The sequence below is a fragment of the Poeciliopsis prolifica genome, unplaced genomic scaffold, assembly GCF_027474105.1.
Source record: "Poeciliopsis prolifica strain line A6 unplaced genomic scaffold, Auburn_PproV2 SCAFFOLD015, whole genome shotgun sequence".
In the NCBI taxonomy this organism is placed as follows: domain Eukaryota; kingdom Metazoa; phylum Chordata; class Actinopteri; order Cyprinodontiformes; family Poeciliidae; genus Poeciliopsis; species Poeciliopsis prolifica.
In genome coordinates this window covers 11,395,793-11,415,232 of record NW_026562390.1, presented here as the reverse complement: position 1 = coordinate 11,415,232, position 19,440 = coordinate 11,395,793, and the positions used below count along the sequence as shown (strand labels likewise).

Below are 19,440 nucleotides of genomic sequence, written 5' to 3'. Positions count from 1 at the left end.
ATGGAATAGTAAGACCTATCACTGAACGGTTTATAGGAGCAGTTGTATACAGATGGCATTAACTTTGATCTAAAATGAACAAATACTCAAACAAAAGGTACTTTTATGGCACCTAGTGGCTGAAGTATATATATATATATATATATATATATATATATATATATATATATATATATATATATATATATATATATATATATATATATATGATTTGGCATAGGCTGGCTCGCATTACCAGAGAAAGTGAAGGCATAACTTCAGCTTCTGAAGCAGTTTTCAGAAACAACAATCGGGAAGCAACAAGCAACATATCTGACTGAAAGCTGGCTACCTCTACAAAGTTTGATTAATTGAATTACAGCAAAATAAAACATGGAAAAAATGTATAACATTCTGGGCAATAATCACCTGAACAACTACTACTGAACTTAGCGATGTTTTCTCTACATTTTTAATCAACCACATGAAAAAAATGTTGTAGATAGCATCATTATTAAAGCTTAGTTTAGCAACAGACGGAATAATTGTTGTTTTCAGTTTAAAATAAAAGAAATTGAAGCGTAGTATTTTCCTGTATGTTGACAACGCACCTCACCATTTTTCAGCTTGTTTTTCTGTATATTTTTATGTGTTTACTATAAGTCTAAATGTAGTCCTGTTTTACTAAGACTGAAAAAAAGAGCAGTGGAATGAACTTAAGTTTGGGGAATCTAGATTACTATAATACCTTTACTACTTGAGCTATGAGTTTACAAGATTTTTCCAGTTTAGCAGCTGTGGTTTTAATATCATTTCTAAGTAATTACTGATTCCCCCCTCAAAACAAAACAAAATAAATTCATCAAATGCCTCAGATATTCTGCCAACACAGCATAATCTCTGTTTAATCAGTAATCGAGAGGCTGCCTCTGTAGGAGAGTGCAGCAGTTCTGGTTGGAAATTAGGATATTTCCTCATGAAAAGGGAGCTGGACTTTATTTCTGGTGATATAAACAATAAAAGGTTTGGTTGTCAATATACTCCCTCTACTGCTTAAAAGTAAAAACACTTTATCTGCAATTTAAGCACAAGTATGTACACGGTTTGTGCCACTCCTTACTCTTTATCTAAAAAAATCAGAATATTTGGGAAGACATTTTTTATCTCATTTGATAAAAAGAATCAAATTCATTCATACCAATAAAATACAAGCTGTCTTTAAATTTGCTTCCGTCATTTTAGCACAAGCTACAGACTTTTTGTGGATTTTCTTTTTAATTGTAAGTTTAAATCACTTTTAGACCTAGCTGGCAGTTTTGAGTGAGCAAAGCCTAAATATGTAGGTCCAAATGAGGGCTATGTACAGACGTAACACTGACCAGCCCATGCCTAGTCGTGACTTAAGATAAACACATTGAATCTATGCAACTGCATTTTCAATAAGTGCAAGTGAATAATCTGTTCTAACCTTAGTGGATGTAAAAGCAACATGTCCATTAATGACACCTTGAAACAGTGATCACTCATCCAGTGCGACTGAAACAGATCTCTGATTGTGCTATTCATTTGTGATCATTCAAAAAACAGAAACCCTTTTTCTAAAAAGTTCACCCAAAGAGCCGAGCGCGTTCATTTAAAATAGGAGGATATTAAATCGTATGAATCAAGCACCAAAAACTAATCACCGACAAAACACCTAAAAGAAATCAGAGAAAACCAATTCAAAACAAATCACTGGTTGAAAAAGCAGAAATATATATATATATAGTTGTTTGTTTTTTTTACAGTGTCAGCATACACAAGCACCTCCTTTCAAATAAAGGGGAATCGAGGTCTACGAACACGGCCACGAGAACAATTGATTTGAAGTCATGCGGCTGCAGTGACACAAGGAAATACTTTATAATTATTAAAAAAAGGCTGATCTCTAAAGCCATTGACAGCAGTATGAAAAGGTGTCCGTTTGCTCCCCGACACTGTGACAACAGCTTCAATCTCCAACAAAAGTAGCTTTCATATGGAGACTAATAAATCAAGCTGTCAAACTAATGGTCAGTTTCAGGGCATTTTTTTTTTTCTATTAGAATTTATTTAAAAGAGCCGTTTCTGATTCTTCAACCACTGAGTCAACACTTTCAGTAGAAATATGGTTGTGCTTGACAGACAAAAACTTAGTTTAGAGTTTTTATTTTTAAAATATTCCTCTCGCCTCTTTGAGGTTTTATCTGCACTTTATCTAAACTACATGAACAATTTGTCGCTTTATTGATTCTTCAAACACCAAATCAAAGTATTAAGTCCAAATGCACCGATTTTTCTTCTCAAAAATATAGCATTTCAGTCATCACAACAAAATAATAGCAATTCTATAAATAGTTTTCCTTAATCCTTAACAAATCTTGAGTACTCCAGTGACTCCAGTAAAGCAGGTCAGTGTTGAGCACATAGAGCCTTTTGCAGGCATCTTCCAGTTCCAGGAGAGGGCATTTAAAGGCCCTCTGCTTCCCATCAGGCATTTCAAGCATCACAATTTCCTTTCAACAGGCTGATGGAGACAGAGTTCACTCCCAGCTGAGACAATTGGCAAATTGTTGTCACGGTGATGGCCAATAAGGTGACTAATGCTGTCAAATATATGATCTTTTGTCCGTACCTTTGAAACAAAAGAAAACAAACGTTAAGAATCAGTTTTGGTTTCACACTCCAACCCCAGCTTTTTATCCTGTTCTTACCGTGCCTTCAGGGTCCACAAGCAGTAAATGTTTGGCAAGTCCATTGTGCATACCAGTCAGAACGTAGGACCCTGGGTTGGTAGTGCTTGTGCGGACAAGAAAGTCCCCATCGCTCTTAAGCAGTTTCTCGGCATCGCGGCGGCTCATTTTGCCGTGGTACCACGTCTGACCTTCCAGCTCCTCTTGCGCGCGGAAAGCCAAAGATCGCACAAGGAGAGGGCTCGAGTTGTCCACAGATGCTGCCTTCTGAAGGTTGGACACTTGAGTCTGGGACTGCCCTGGGGCCAGTGGCTGGGACTGGGACTGAATGGCCTCCTCAAAGGGCTCTAGTGTGTGAGAGGAAAAGAAGAGTCACGACAGAAAATTGTAGTTCATAAGAGTGTAAAAATATTTCCGTATTTGATTGGGTTGCATCATGTACGGGAAGTAGGCCGGCCAATCTGGGAAGGTTCACCACTGTTCCATGTATATCCATTAGTAGATAATAAAGCTCTGTGCAGTTTACTGGAGTCCCAAAGACTGAGAAATGACTTGGTAACCATTTGTCGTCAGAGAGAAGTTTGCAGTTTCGAGTGTGTTGACTGAAATTTAACTTAACGTCCCAAAAATTGTGTTCAAACAAAGTTCATTCATGATTTTACAATGGGGGATTACATGTTTCACATAAGGTCACAGTGGTTAAGAGAGGGTTTCATCTCGTTTTTACAATTTGCTCTGACTATTTTAGTCTTTTGTTGAAATCTGATAAATGATAAAAGAGCAGAAACAGAAGAAATCAGTATGGGAAAAAAATACTTTCTCATATGATGATATAAAATCAGTAGTCAAGTCAAATTGGGGGTTAAAAGAAGGAAAGAATAAAGCCATACACCAACATTAACACTGTTATCTTCTCATCTTTTTGCTGACATGATGTAATTAAATAAGACATGCATAAAGAGGAAACGCTGTGAACCGCTGTAATTATCTTAATTACAGCAACCACTGCATTTAATGGCATCCCTGGTAAAGATGTTTAAAAAGCCTTAAAATAAATGTACCTGTTATTAGAGATGCATAACAATTTATAATGATCCAACTTTTTATTCAAGAATATTCAATGAGGTAGTCAAGTCTCACATTGAGAAACAAGCATTTTTTATTTTCTTTTATCTAACTTTTTCTTTGATAAAATACTGCTGAAAGGGATGCATTTTCATTTTACTAATGGATTAAAACAAGATTTGTCCATGTACAATATGAAAGCTTCCAGGGCCTTCGGAAGAGAAATAGGCCTACAGAATCACGTAGAAATTGGTACATACCTAATTTCTCATAAAAGTTTACACAAGAAAATAATCTGGCTTAATCAATTTTAGAGTAATTTTTAACATAAGTACTCAAACTAAATGTCAAAAGCATTTTATTTTTAGGCTTTTCTGTTCCTCTTACACAGTAGTACCAATACATGTGGAATAGCACAGATTCATAAAGCAAAAAACCTTATACATAATTCAATGATTTTGGCTTTAATTAGGTTTGCCAGCTACTAATAGCAGTTCTTATATCATACATGAAAATACAAATAACTTTTACCAGAAATTGTTCCTGGACAAATACACAATTATACACTTGACGTGAGAGCTAAATATGTAAGATGGCAAATAAGAAGTGAAACAAAGTGATGCAGTGGCCCAGAAGAACCTCAGATCTCAGCCCTAATATGTGGCAGTAACACTGAAACAGTGACGAGTGAAAAAAATGCCCACAAACCTCAACGAACCCATGCAACGCTATAAAGACCAGAGATCTAAATCCATCAGCAAATCTGTGGCAGGCAATATAGAACACTCTTAAGTATTTGTTGTGGTCTCCAAACCACAACAAATCCATTAACTTTGACCTTTGACCTACAAGTTACTAAATTATATGCAGGGCTTTTGTTTTTGACTGCATTCAAATAGCTGCAAGGAAAATAGCTCAAACTACAGAACTCTGATGAGAGCTTGTAAGTTGTAAGGTCTTTGAATTGCAGTCAACACAATGGGACTCCTCTCTTCCAAAAATATTAGGTCTAAAAAATGTTGTCTTTTTGCAGTATTCCAAGTTAAAATCTTCTAATTCTATTATACAAAGCAACTATCTGGAGTAACTAACCATTAACTAGAAATGAATCAAGTCTTACTCATGTCAAACAGGTCCTTCTGGGGGCTCTCTTTGCCTGCCTCCTCTGTGCCCTTTGTGGCATTTTCTGCTTCTGCCTGGAGAGCTGCAAGCACCTGGGCATCAATCTGCTGGGTGTTCACATACATGGGCATCTCCGCTGCTTTTGGTGTCTGACCTTTAGTCTCTGGCAGACTGCTGATATCAAAAGATCCTGAATATTGGCAGAAACAAAGGTAAAGTCAGCCTGCTGAAGTGACAACGTGGTCCAGGAGTAAAGATGTGCCTACTGTACTGGAGTGTTTTGGTGGTTCCTACCCTGCTGCAGGAAGATGGCTTTCCTTTCGTCAGCCCAGTTTTCACAATGCCGTCCCTGGTAGTACGTCTGATCCACCAAGCCCGGACCAGTCTGATCAGACGCACAAGTAGTGAATTTATTTCTCAATAAATTATGCTGAATCTAGGATTAAACAGCTTTAACTATCATTTGGCTAACATTCAAAATAAAGGATAAAGTTATCGCAAGTAATCAGATCCTTTAGTGTATACAGTTGTTTGAAGAATAAACATCATCATACCTAAATGTTTCAGATCATAGAATACATTTTAAGAATCAATAATAACCTGAATAAATACAGAAAAGCTAATTTAAAATTATATCTTTAATCAGAGGAAGTATGTGTATTTGTCCTTGTTAAATTATGCATTAAATATGAAAAGTTCTTTATTATTGGAAGCTGAGAACTGACTGGGACAAAATGGCACACATGGAAACGTTCCAAGACAAAAGGTTGAAATGTTTTGGAAGGTGTGTTTCCCCTTATGTCACAAAGAAAATGACAATGTTTTTTGGGGAAAAAATTGTACTGACAGTCAAACATTTTGATGGAGATGTTTTTCAACATCAAGAACTGTCATTGTAACTGTAATTTGTGCTTTTTTCCAACACGAAAGAAGAATATCCTGCCATCAGTTTGTGACCTTAAGCTTGAGGACATTTGGGTTAAGCAACACCATAATGATATAAAATCAACACATCTGCATTTCTACCTCTGAATGAAACATTATTTTCAAATGGCCTACTCAAAGTCTTCACTTGAGTCCAATTGAGATGCACTGGTGTGAACATAAACAGGCTGTTTAGTCTTGAAAACCTTCAAGCATGACTAATTTAAAACAAAGATTCTCAAAAAAATTTTGTAGCAATATGAAAGATTTCACTAATAATTGATGGCAGTTGTTGCCCCCAACAACACAATCAGATACTAGGTTTAGAGGGCAAATAAAATAAACCTTATTTTCACATAAAATAAGGTTGGTTTGGATAGCTTTTTCTCCCAGGTAAGTCAAATCTTAATATGAAAACTGCATTGTGTGTTGATTAAAGTTATCCTCGTCTGATATGAAATTCTGTAACAGTCTGAAACATTTAAGTCAACTAAAAACACACAGACAGAATACTTTTTAATAGCATTGTAGTCTCAAGTCAATGACATATAAAGACAAAAAGAATGCTATAATCTTAGCGATTTTTTTTAATGAGGTGCTGATTTATTTTTTTAAGACAAAACTCATCCACATGATTGTTTTATTGTGCTTTAGAATGTAGCAAGTTATAAAACTTCTACTTGGCCTCCTTCAGATGCTGCATTCTGATTCGTCAGTCGAGTATCAATAAAGCCTCCTTGGGGTGGCATTTTGCCGGGGATGTTGTTATAATAAGGGTGTTCTGTTGACTCCTCTTCTTCCTCTGTCCATGCCAACTCCTCCATGTTTAATACTCTGGAGAAAAAGCAGTAAGCATGGATAACCATAAAATATATGTAAAGCAGAACCTAAACTCGCCAACAGCTGAAACTGAACAATCAACAGAAATGTTTCTTCTTAAAAGTTACGGTTTCTCCTCTGTATGTTCTTAAGAAGTTCTTAATAAAAGTTCATTCCCCATAATGTTAACATTGAATTCATATGAAGTTTACAATTTCTAATTCAAGCTTTTTAAAATATTTTCAGTTTTATTGTTTTTGAAAACACCAATTTCACCTTTCAAATCACAAAACAATGCTCATTTGGGCTTGCAAAAACAAACTAGGATTGTTTGTTTCTCCAATCCTACAATAAATGTAGGCTTTTTGGAACATATTCTTGCTTTAAAGACTGTTTATTTTATTTATAAAAATGCTAAAAATAAAAGTATATTTAGTAAGTTGCTTGTCATTATCACAGATTCAGCTTAAGTTTTATTCGAAACAGAAAGTAGTGAAACGACTGTCAATTTATTCCATCTATTTGACAAGGGAAATTTTGAAATCAAAACAAAGTCAAAGCAGGTAAATTAAATCTAAATCAGTGTATGAGCATTTATGAAATAAAGGAAAATTAAAAAAAGGCATTTCAAACATCCATTTTGTTTTTGGACTTCTTACCTGTCATGGACTGAGGACATTTTGCTTGAGGGACACTGCAGGTACTGCTGGAAGCGAAGGTCAAATGCATGGCCGATGGTGCTGATAACATCCTGAGCGAGCCCGTCAGAGCATTCAAGGATATGACATGCTGAGAAGGGTCAGATTACAGCAGTAAAGAACATGCTGCACATTAAACCGTTTTATGAATGTCAGAGAAATGCATCCTCACCTCTTCTGTTCACCGGGTCCTTTGCTACATAGGCAACATAATTTGTTGTATCCTATAAGAATAAAATATAACTCGTTAAATTTCACTGATATAATACTGCAAATACATTGTGATAGATAAACTTCATGCATTAAGTTGTATTTGACAGATTGAGGTAATTTTCATTAAATCTCAGATACTGACTCTCCATTCAACAAATATGCTGGTAAACTGAAAAATAATGCTGGAAATACTTACAGGGTCTCCACCTGATGCAAAGGAGATAGACTGCATATGATGGTTGGCAATGATCTGACAGAAAAAAAATCCATTTGTATACTCAATATTTTGTGCACATACAAATTGTTGTGAAATAAAGTTTAAAAGTCCAAAATTAAGTCACCCATAATGAGTTAATTTTGGACGTAATTGGGGGAATGTTGGAGACTGACCTGTTTGCAGTCGGGGGTCATTAGGTTGAGGCTACTGGTGGAGATATTCAGGTTGATGGACATGCCAGCAAACTGGAGATTACTCTTGCCCAAAATGTTGGACAGAGCTTTGGATGGTGGCTGAAAGGAGCAGGGGAAGAAACAGAGAGAGACAGAAGAAGAAGAAAAAAAATTGTTTCATGCAAACAAAAAAAAAAAAAAAAAAAAAAAAAAACTTAAATCAACTTACAGATTTCTGACCCAAATTTTAAACGTTTAAGAAACTCAAAACAACACAAGAAAAACTCTCCAGTGTGAATCTGATACCAAATATAACTTTTATCCCGTTTAAAAGAAGGTTTTTAAAGGGGAGTGGGCAGATAAAAAAGGCCAAAGTTATTTAAGATTCTCTGTATTAAGCCGATGTCATCATCATGTGTTTGTCACACATCCACAGGAACATCCTCTAATATCAGAACCTCCATTCAGAGAAATTAGATGGTACTCATTCTGTTTTTGTTATATTGTCTTTTCTGACATTTGAGGAAGCTTTAGAGAGCAGAATAATGCTTCACATTAAGGCCCACAAACAGAATCCACTTTCACACACCGCAGCTCAGCCTCCTGATCACAGATATTGTGAACTACATGAGTCACTAAGCACTGTGCAGTGTGCAATACATTGTGGGCTGAAGCTACGCCCACGCAGACATAGCGCCATTCGTCTTCATCTCCCTTCTCTGCCTCATTTCACATACAGGAAGGTAAAAGGGAGTGGGGGTGGAGGGGGCAAAACATACAGAGGGGTTCTATAAATAGACCACAGAAGGGTAAATGAATATCTAATGTCCTTTACGCTTCTTCAAACGACTGAGCAGTTCACATATATTCTTCTGGGATCTGGACGGTGTTTCCGTTTGTCGGCATACCTTTCTTTTCCGCAGCGCTCCTTTGGTCCCAGGAACTGCTTCACACACCAGGCTGATTGCTTCCCTTCAGGGAGGGTAAGAGGACAACCATGATCAGTGTCATCAGCAATAACATGGATTGTTTTCCCATTGTTACTTCAGTTTGATACTTACTGAAAATGATGTTACTATAATTGTGCTTGTCATCTAAAACTGCTTTTAAAACATTCAATATTCCTAACATTAATATAGAGCTATAGTAATGAATGACTAAATCATTAATTAATAGAGTAGCTTTTTCATTTTTGTGAAGATAGATATTACAACACTGTATAAAAAATTAAAATAAAAAACAAGTCATTATGAAGGAGGTTTTAGCAAAGATATTTTGTCTCCAATGCAATCCTGCCTACATTAAAAGGACCATGTTTTAATGTGTCATTTGAAAGCATTGTTTTTTTTTCCCACCAAGTTTGAAGATAGTTTACTTTTGTGCATATGATTATTTCATTATACAGATTAAAATGTGTTTGTGTTAACGCTTGTTCATCTTCTAAATACCTATGCTTCAGACAGGCATTAGATTGTGCTTCTCCACAAGGAAGAAAAACGCTGTTCACTTTGGATTATGTTTCAGTCTTTCACACACTTTTGAGCAAGTAAGGATTCATACACAGACGACAAGCACACAAATTAAAAAGTGATGAACAATAGGACGAATTTAATTAAAAATGTGCACAATTCAAAAATAAGAAACTTATCTTTTTGATAAATCTAATAAAAGATATGTACTTTATTCTTCTGTAACTTATGTTTTGGGAGTTTTTTGCCTCACATTCCGAACAAAAGAAAGGTTAATCATGTGACACAGCAACATAGCCAAGCTCAGGAAGTCCTGGAGAAAAGTGGACAAGACATGAACTAATTCCCATCAGGCTTTGCTTCACTGCGTCAGCAGTGGTTACAAACTCAAAACAAAGTCATGGAATCACAGGAACGTCAAAGTGAACAAATAATTAGAGTTTACATCAATAAAAATGATTGCTTTACCTCTTTAATGGACAATGATTTGAATGTTTTGTTGCTTAGATACACAAGAAAGAAGCCATCTTCATCAAAAATAGAAATTTTGCAGCATTTTATTACACACACCTTTGATGAATCAATAATGTTCAATGTTTTACATTAATTAGATACATATAATTAGATTTTCTAACTTGTGCAACTCTTATTAAAATGGGTTTAATTGTCTCTGTATTGTATTTTGCGTGTTGCTTTTTTTGGAGGAGGAGAGGGCTCATTTGGACTCTGACACAATAGAGCCACTGAGTCATTGTCAGGGTCTGAGTCACTTTAATCACAGAGTGTCACTGCTGCAATATACAAACACGGACTGAAAAATGGGCTTACAGAAGAAGAGGAGCTTCAGTCATTTGTTAATCAACTAAATAAGTAATTGATCTTTTCTCTTTTAAGGTTAAGCAGTGAACTGTTTCATGATTTTATCTTTTGCATACAGGAATATGTACATCTAACTTTATGCTCGTTTTTATTTTCCATTCACTCGCAACAGAGTCAACCACTACATCATTATACTTCAGTTCATTTTCACTCTGCATAGCAAAATGTTAAACATCTCCATTGCAAATTTGTTATGTTAATGTATTGTATGAAGACATAGATGGACATATTTGAATTGTAAATATTTTGTTTGTATGTTTTTTCCACAATACAAGTTTTATATTCCAACTTTGTATTAAGGGATCTCAACTCAGTGTAGAAACAGTTCCTACACTTTCTAGATTTTGAAGACTTTATCATTAAATCTAATTGAAATGATTTAAACGTTAACGACTGTGGAATCAGAAGCTGTGAATTAGATACTAATTCAGCATACAGAAAGCTGAATATGGTCCAATCTTTTTTTTTTTTTAAACACGAACTGGACATGCAAAGATGGAATTAAACAAAAATGTTTGTGAAACAAAGAATCAGTTTTGTCTTTAAACTGTTGAGCTGTGACTGTGACCTGGGCAGAGAGCCATATTGTCTATATCAAAAACAATCAGTAGTCCCAAATATATTCACATAAATTTTATCTGAGATACTGTCACCAGGAAGTATTACGAGATAGCCATATATTTTAATAATAATTATAGAAAGCAACCTTATACAAGCTACCATTTTCAAGTGAAAAAAACTGAGTAATCTTAAAAGCAACAAGCCATAAAATCCAAGATTTTGAATGAAGAAAACCACACCATGTTTTAACATACCTTGTTATTTGTGACCTTGTAGTGAAATCCAAGGATCTCATCGATCGTAGGACTTCTATGCAGCCCAGATACTGCAAAGAAGACAAACTATCATGAGTTTTATGTACAATATACAACATATTTGGCCAGGCAACAAAGATCAAAGTCACCAGAGTCCTGCTGTGGATTCATAATCATTGTGTTCAAAATTTTTATACTAGGTACTTGAGAAGGCGATTGAACTGGAGAGGTGTTAAATGTGAAGTAGCTGCATCCTACTTGTATCAATCAGTGTTGTATGAGATGCATACTGGCAGCTAAAAGTTAAATGCATCAGTTTTATTCCTTGCTGGTGACCTGGGGTGTACAGCTGTGTTTTCATACACATGTTAATGCCATACTGTCCAGCGCTTACTTTAAGTTAAAAAAATCCAGAATTCTCCAAACTCAGTTTTCCAGAGTCCTCCGTCTGTTACTTACCGATTTAAATATGAAAACATGAAAGTTCATTAAAAAAAGCTATGGCAGATATTTCTACAGGCAGATTTTAAATATGAAAGCTTAAAAAGCAAAAAGAAAGAACACAGGGAGTGGAAAATACATGCAGGACACATGGAGGGAGGAAAGGAATATAGAAAGGAAGGACAGAAGGAATGAAGGAAGGAAAGCAAACAAAAAGTAATGTCAGTGATTTATCTCTTCATAAATATCAGTGTGTCTTGCACTGAAGTCAAGTCACAGTACATGAGAGCTACTCGTATTACAGACATCTTACGCTTGAATGATACTGGACCAATCAGGATCATTTTGTGCTGACAAATTTGTATCATTTAGCAGAATCATATTCTTAATTTAGCATCCAAGAACCTTAATGTTCCCCCTACTTTTTCATAACTATAAACATATTAAAACCATAAATTGCAGATAACTCCTCCATTCTTGGCTATGTTGCTATTTAACAACTTTTAGCAAACAAACACTTTCTATGTCACAGTGACATGTGCAGACTGGCAGCGTTATCTATTTTCAGAACAACGGATATGAAGAGCTCACTTGCACAAGCCCAAAAATATATCAAACTGTTCTAAAATTGGAAGAGAAGACTTATTCTGAGCACATCATTGACATTTCTTCTCTGCTGCTTCCCGTAGCGTATAAATGTTTCATAGAAACGATTCCTCTTCACCACAAAATGGGAAAGACTGGTGAACATGCTGTTCAAATGAGGCAGGTGTGTATTAATCTCCATATATCTAGAATTGGAAATAAAAACTGGGTTCTTCCCAAATTGTGACCATATTTATCATCAGAGCAATAACTAAAAAGCTTAAAACAAATAGTACTGCAATATGCAGAATTACACAAGGACTTGCAATCTCCAAGTCTCCATAAAAACTAGTGGAAATATCAATAAACAAACTTTGGTTTTGAATGCTGTGCAGCTGGAAAGACGGTTCTCATGATGCGCAACTGTGGCAACTAGTGTTTGCAACCAGGAGCTGCTGATTAGCATCTCAAAAGCTCAGATTATACTTGAATTATGACTAAGAGTTGAAAAAGAGGCTACAGGGATGCAGAGCAGGACCAAAGGCCAGAGAATGAAGAAGGAAGCTCAAATCTTCTCTTCAATCAATCATAAAAGTCAAGAATAATATCCCGGACTCCACCATCTCAAGATCGGCCTTCAAACCGTACAATCAGAGAGCGACTTAAAGAGTGGCAGCGAAAAGAAAATGAGGTGGACTAGCAGTACTTGCCAACAAGTGGTGGTGTCATCCAGGATATGTTACTGTGGAATATTGTCTCTCCTGCCAGGATATTGAGTTGTTAGTACGTCCTGCAGGACTCATTACTACAAGAGACCCTTGCTGTCCACTTCATCATCATCTGCAATAACTCTTTAATTTCCCTTTGGGATACATCAAGTATTTTTGAACTAAAAAATTTTTATCTCGTCCCATTCCCAAGTCAGTCCCCTTACCAAAATCCAAAATAAATCCAGTGGAATGGGCTAAAGAGAGTAATGTAACAGAGAGAACAGAGGATTCTGGATGATCTAGAAAAAAATTGCAATATTACAAAATGTTTTATGAGAAGACTACCGTTGTCCTATTGGCAAAGGGGGATTGTAAATATTGAAACCAAGCGTGCCAATAATTGTGGAGAAAACAAATCTAATCTAATGGATTCCAGATGCATCAGCAGACAATCCAAGGCCAGGATCCAAAGAAGAACATTTTTACATCTTCTGCATGACATTCATGACGTAAATGTGGAACGTTTGCATGTGGCTGTACGTTTACTATGGGGAATATGTGTTGAACGCTATCCAGAGACCGGAGGGACTTCTCTACGATCGGGCCAAGATTTTGTCATGATCCGGTTGTGCTGACTAGGCTGCAATTTGTCATAAAATCTTAACTGTTCAACCAAAGTCCAACCTGCTGAACTTTATTCTGAAAGCATTACCACACCAGCATCTTGACAGAATATACCACCCAGGGATTAACAGGATTAATAGACATGCCAGGCATCAAAACATTGAGCATAACAATGTGTGAAAATGAACAGAATGAGATTAGCTGCTAAAAATTTTAAAAACATAATTCCACAAGGTTGAAAAATAGTCTAATAAATCCAACTGGAAGTTAACTTAGGATGCGTCTAGAGCTTATCCAGCCTAAGGTTGGGTGAAACGAAGGGGTGGACATTTATTGCAGTGTTTACTGTTTTCATGATTTTTTTTATTATTATTTGCATAGTGAGAATTTGGACATATTATCACAGTAGTTAATTCCAAGTGTTGATGTGTGAAAACTGCCACAAATTTACTGTATTGTCAGAGTTGTTTTTAGCATTTTTGCCACTATGTGTCCCATGACAGCATCAATGAACAACAGGAAACCCAAAAACATAATTAAATGCAATTACAACATGCACATTAGTGATATAAAGTATATTTCTTTATAGAATATACTCAGTGTACAGAACTGGTGTTTTCTGAAGGTCTATTTCAAATGGTATGGTGTTAAAGAGAAGCAGTTGTTTGTTTTGTCATGCTGTCAAAAATAAACAATTACCTAAAAACACATAGTTTTCTCATCACTTATATCATTATCACAATAGTACCAGAAACGATAACAGAATTTTACTTCCAATAAGTAAAAATTGAAACCATTTCATGTTGACTTTCTCTTTTATTATTATTATTTTTATTTTACCAAACAACAGCAACAAAAGGAGAAGGAAAGTGAAGGTAAACAATGTCACAGTGAGTCGATGCCCTCTCCAGTGTAATGGTGCATGATGTATGAGGGTTGACCACATGACGCTAATTAAAAGTGCTGTGAGCAGAAACACCACGCTGAACTCGATACATGCAGGACACAAACTGACAGGAAGAGCTGGGGGTTGGGGGAGTCAGACCCATTTCCCCTGTCACAGCAGCATTGACTGGACAAAAATAAGTACTGTCTGCCTTCTGGGCAGTTAATGGAAAGCCACGCTGGTCAAACAGACTGTAGGCTTTATTCAGAAAAGTTGTAGTAGGTGTCATGTGATGTTAGTCATCTTGTATAACTTGATTTGGTACATAACATGTCTCACTAGATGTGTTTATCCCTTTCTAAGAGCTAAAGTAGTGCTTTGTTTAATCTACCGCATGAATAAAAGATCATTTTATTCAATTAAGCTATAAAACAATGACCATGGTTTCAGTGAAAATGCTTTCTATCCCAGCACCCCGTATCTGTCTTTCCTTGAAGAGTCGGGTCTCAGCATCATCACTCTGTGCTAGTGACTCATTGCTGGCACGATGACATTCGCAGCTCTTCTACTTGTGCACCAACTTAAATGATGCATGATGGCTGAAGAACATTAGGGAGAGATAACAGCTGCAATGAGACAAACACACCATGAGTCTCTTCCCGTTCAGCCGTTCTCGGGGAGCTAACGCAGCCGTGGAGCTCGGAGAGGAGCACGATGTACAGAAATAACACATCACCATGGTTACAAAAGCATAACGCTGTAGCTTCACATACATCACACAGGAGAAAACCAGATGAACCAATGGTTTAAAGCCTGTTTTTTTCATGTTGCCATAGTGGGCTTTGTCTCTACTTTTCCACCAGTGTTGACCTTCTGCATTTCCTGAATTATTCAATGTCTGTTTTCTGATTGCTCAACCTTCAGCAGTAGCCAGCTCACACACACCCACTCAAGGGCATGTTGTGATGCACAACTGCATTCTCACTCTCTAATCCCCATCGGAGGTAGCTAATCTCTTCCCATTGAAAAAAAAAATAGAGAGAAAGAATGAGAGGGAAAGTGCACCAACCTTCACGACATATGTGACTCCTGGACCAGATATCTTCTCACTCGAGTGCAGCCATCCTCTGGAGGGCTTGCTCACCAGTCCACCACCCCCACCTGGATTCCAATCCTCTCCTCTAGGCTGGAGATCGTCCAGTCTGCTCTTCTTGCTCATGCTGACAGCTGTCTCCAACTGTGTGCAGGGGGTCGAATGGGAGCTGCACTGAGACCCTCCCACACCAGAGACGGCTGTTGCTGCTGCCGCCGCCGCCACGCTGCTGGGACTGGAGCCCGCACCCCCACCCCCTTGCAGCTTGGACACAGCCAGGTCCTTGACGGCCGAGGGTAGACCCTTGATGCCAAGCAGGCTGCCCGAGTTGCTGAATTTCAGGCCGGAGACCTTGTTGATGAGGGTGCAGAGGGTGGTGCCTCCATCCTCCAGATGCTCTGAGCCATGGCTGGTTGTGTTGCTGGAAGGGACGGCAGCGGTGGTGGAGGAGGGCTGGACCTCGCTTGGGGGTGCGAAGGATGTCTCGACTGCAGAGTGGGAGGAGGCCGAGACCTTGGGGTTCATGGACAGGCCGTGGAGAAGCTCATCGACGGATGTTACTGACTCATTCCTGAAGCGGTTATACTTGGTACGGTGAAGCATACCCTTCTCTCTATAGCTCGCTCCTCTTCTCCACCAACCAACCAACCAACACACACAGCCTGCCTCCTTCACAGGCGTGCAGGCAGACGTGGCCGAACCGCACTGATAACCCTCTCCTGTAACATAGCAGCAGTAGCACAGGCAGCAAACGCCTCTCAGCAATCACAGGCCACCTGACTGTAATTTTTTTTCTCTCTCTGTTGAGTTTACAGTGGCGATTCAATGTGCAGAGCTGTTGCTGTCACCAAAGTAAAATCGTTTCTCAATAAAATCCGGAGCAGAAATCCAATCCGTGAGAGACAAAATCTGTGGAAACACAACACTGTCGCACAAGAAGTCGAGCATAAAAGAAACACCCGGCCAGTTTTTGGGGTGCAGGTTTTCAAGCTGCGATGCTTCTGCTTTTCCTTCTCAAAGCTGCTTCTCAAAAAAAAAAATTAAAAAAAATTTAAAAAAATCCCCAAAATTGGAACAGAAAAAAGATGAATGTCGCTGATGATCACGGACACTGCAAGGGAAGAGCAAATACTCTCTGCTGGCTGCTGCCTGCCGGCTCAGAGCTGAAGCATGACTCACTGATCTGAGAAAACCTTCTCAACAAAAGGCTTGCTGAACACCGCAAATCACTTCCTGTTGGAGGGAGAGGGAAAAAACTCCCACTAACAGCAGACTAGAACCAATCAGTTTTTAAATTCCCTGGACTCATATTTATTCCCTGCAACTCCTTGCTTTCTTATTTGCTTCTCAGAGGACAGTAAATGAAGATTGGAGGGATGTTGGGGGTAATGATCATACTTGGCAAAAAATAAATAAAAAAAAAAAAACTGCATTAAATCGGATCTTGAAACAGCAGAAAATTCCAAGAGAAAAAAATACGCAAGGATATTACCTCACAAATGAATCAGAAATATGAGCAACTTTTAATAAAAATTCCAAAATAAAAGGTTATCTTAAATAAAAATAAATAAGTAACTAAAAAGAAAAATGCAGTAATAAGCTGGCATGACTGGAAATATATTTAAAAATATTACCCATGTTGTTTTACCAGAGCAACGAAACATAAAGCAGACACCAAGCCCGGAGAGCAGCGTCGCACAATCAAAAATCTACCAGATAATCTGTATTAACCGTCTCACTAACATATTTCAACTTAAAATGCGTAAAGAGAAAAAAAAATGATTTAGCTTAAATTTTCCAAAATAAAATATTTATCATTTCAACTTAAATGTGGCCAAAACATCTACAAAGAAAACCAGACATGAATTACAAAATTGACTTCTGGAAAGGTGGCAAAGATTCAGAAAAATGCCCAGCAACTGGTTCAGTCTGAATGAAATTAATGCAATGAATAAAAGAAGCGAATAAAATAAATAAATAAAGCAGAGACTGACATTTTTCTCAGGTGAATACGCCAAAATGATAAAACAAAAAGCTCAAGAAAGCCGATAAGAAACGGAGCAGTACAGCATCATTGTCTCCCCCAGTCAGCAGAAAGCACACATCTGTATAAAATGTCCTCAGCAGCATTTAGCAAAGCTGAAATACTGACACTCATTCATAAGCAGCTTCTGCTCTCACTGTGCTGCAGATTTCGCACTGCAGTCCTTCCCAATATCTCTGTTTCCTGCCTGGCAAGACAGAAGAAAAAAAAAAGAGCACGTCTGCCTTTTCTCCTTAGAAACAAAGGCAAACATAAAGGCAGGGATGATGAGGCAGGTCCTGGTATATCACAAGAAGAGGAAAGAGAGAACGAGAAAAAGGAAGCCAAGGGCTAAAAAAAAACCCACATGCGATATTAAGTCTTTTATGTGAATGAAATAACGGGCAGGCATACCAGTGTTTCTGTGAATGGAAGCAAGGCCTTTCTGCCTCTGCAAGGCAATCCCTTGGGATGGCATGGTCTTATCCAATGAGGAGCCAGCTGGATGACTCATTCAGGGGAGGCTTGCAGAATAGTGGAAGAAACCATTCCAGACAGCCGTTTGTGTTTTGCCTCTTCTCACCAGCCTCTTAGAAATGTGGTAAACAATAACGAGGGTGACATATTTGCAACACATATTTCCTCTGTGCTCTCATAAAAGAACAAAGTACAAGAAATGTGTGCAAAATATTAAACAGAAGAAACACTGCCACCCCTGTGTGTTGGACTGCCTTCATTATCATCTTTTTTCCTTCACATTCATGTCAACAGTTACCACCTACACATTTAATTACTAATTTACTGTTTATTTGTTGAAGGAGATGCAGTCACTGTACTGCAAATATATTTTGAGCTGAAAAGTAACTGGAGACTGAATTTATTTAAACTGAAGTAAACACTATGTAATTGAATATGAATTATATGTCTGCCCTGTCTTTATTGTGAATGGGTGCTATGTAATTCATAAATGGTACATTGTATTCCTACTGTAAGGTATGCTTAGAAATTTTTGACAGCAAAAATGTCTCAGTGGAAAATACATATATATATATATAAAACACAAAGTGGCACCAAAAAGTGCCAAAAAAAAAGATGATAAAGAAAATAAAAAGGGATATTGATTATCTTTTTTTTTTTTTTTTTAGGAACATTTTCAGTGGTGGACAATAATACAACCATATTCTAAAATGAGAATAAATCTGAAAAATGCAACAACAAAAACAAAAAACTTGTCAAAGAATAAATGCGCTGACAGATACTTTTCAATCACTCATTCAGGAAGAATGACAACATCAACAATGAGAAATAAACTAGACACAAATGGCATCCATGGAAGAGCACCCCACCCACACACACAAAATTAAATAACATTTATAATAAAAAACACAAAAGTCAGTCTAACATTTACCAAAATGCATCCTAGACTAGATTACATTAGATTAGATTTAAGAAGAATATATTCACATTCTGTGAAAAGTGCTTATAAGACACCAGCTTTTTGTCATGCTTTTGTCAATCCATAGATTAGATAAAACATATAATATTAAGCTAAAGAAAGCAATCTATTAAAGGTCTTGGATTCAATCAATGCCTTTCCTACGTCCTGAATCCCAGTAGCAGTGCTCGGTGCAGCACAGCAACATGGACCACAATTAAGGACACTGTTTAAAGCATTGCATTTGTGAACAATGCTATAGATAACAGGAAAGAGGGGAAAATTATGTATCTCTAATGGGTTTTTTTTTCTTCTTTTAAAACAAACATTTGTGTATTTGCATATTCCAGAAGACAATATTATGCACATTTATTATTTGGTGCAATTAGGGTTTCTCAACTTTCTTCTGAATAGTTGATTTTTTTTTTTCTTTGTAAAGTGCCTTGTTGTGAAATTGAGCTATATACCTAAACTGAATGGAGTCGTTAAGAGTTGGGGTAGAAAAAAGAAAAGGCAAAGCAAGTTATCTGACAAATATTTCACTTGACTGCTGTTGCCT

At 37.1% G+C, this 19,440-nt stretch overlaps 1 protein-coding gene across 1 annotated transcript; it reads right to left on the bottom strand.

Annotated features, from left to right (window-relative positions):
- Positions 1–216: 216 nt before the first annotated feature.
- Positions 217–18,469, bottom strand: shc3 (SHC (Src homology 2 domain containing) transforming protein 3). Its single transcript, XM_055040375.1, has 12 exons — positions 15,400–18,469; positions 11,085–11,155; positions 8,830–8,893; positions 7,922–8,041; positions 7,728–7,781; positions 7,491–7,542; positions 7,280–7,409; positions 6,482–6,635; positions 5,172–5,262; positions 4,876–5,067; positions 2,712–3,037; positions 217–2,632 (listed from the first exon to the last, which is right to left on the bottom strand). Exons 1-12 carry the CDS (start codon positions 16,024–16,026, stop codon positions 2,504–2,506), a joined length of 2,010 nt encoding a protein of 669 aa, XP_054896350.1. The 5' UTR covers positions 16,027–18,469; the 3' UTR covers positions 217–2,503.
- Between the last annotated feature and the right edge of the window lie 971 nt (positions 18,470–19,440).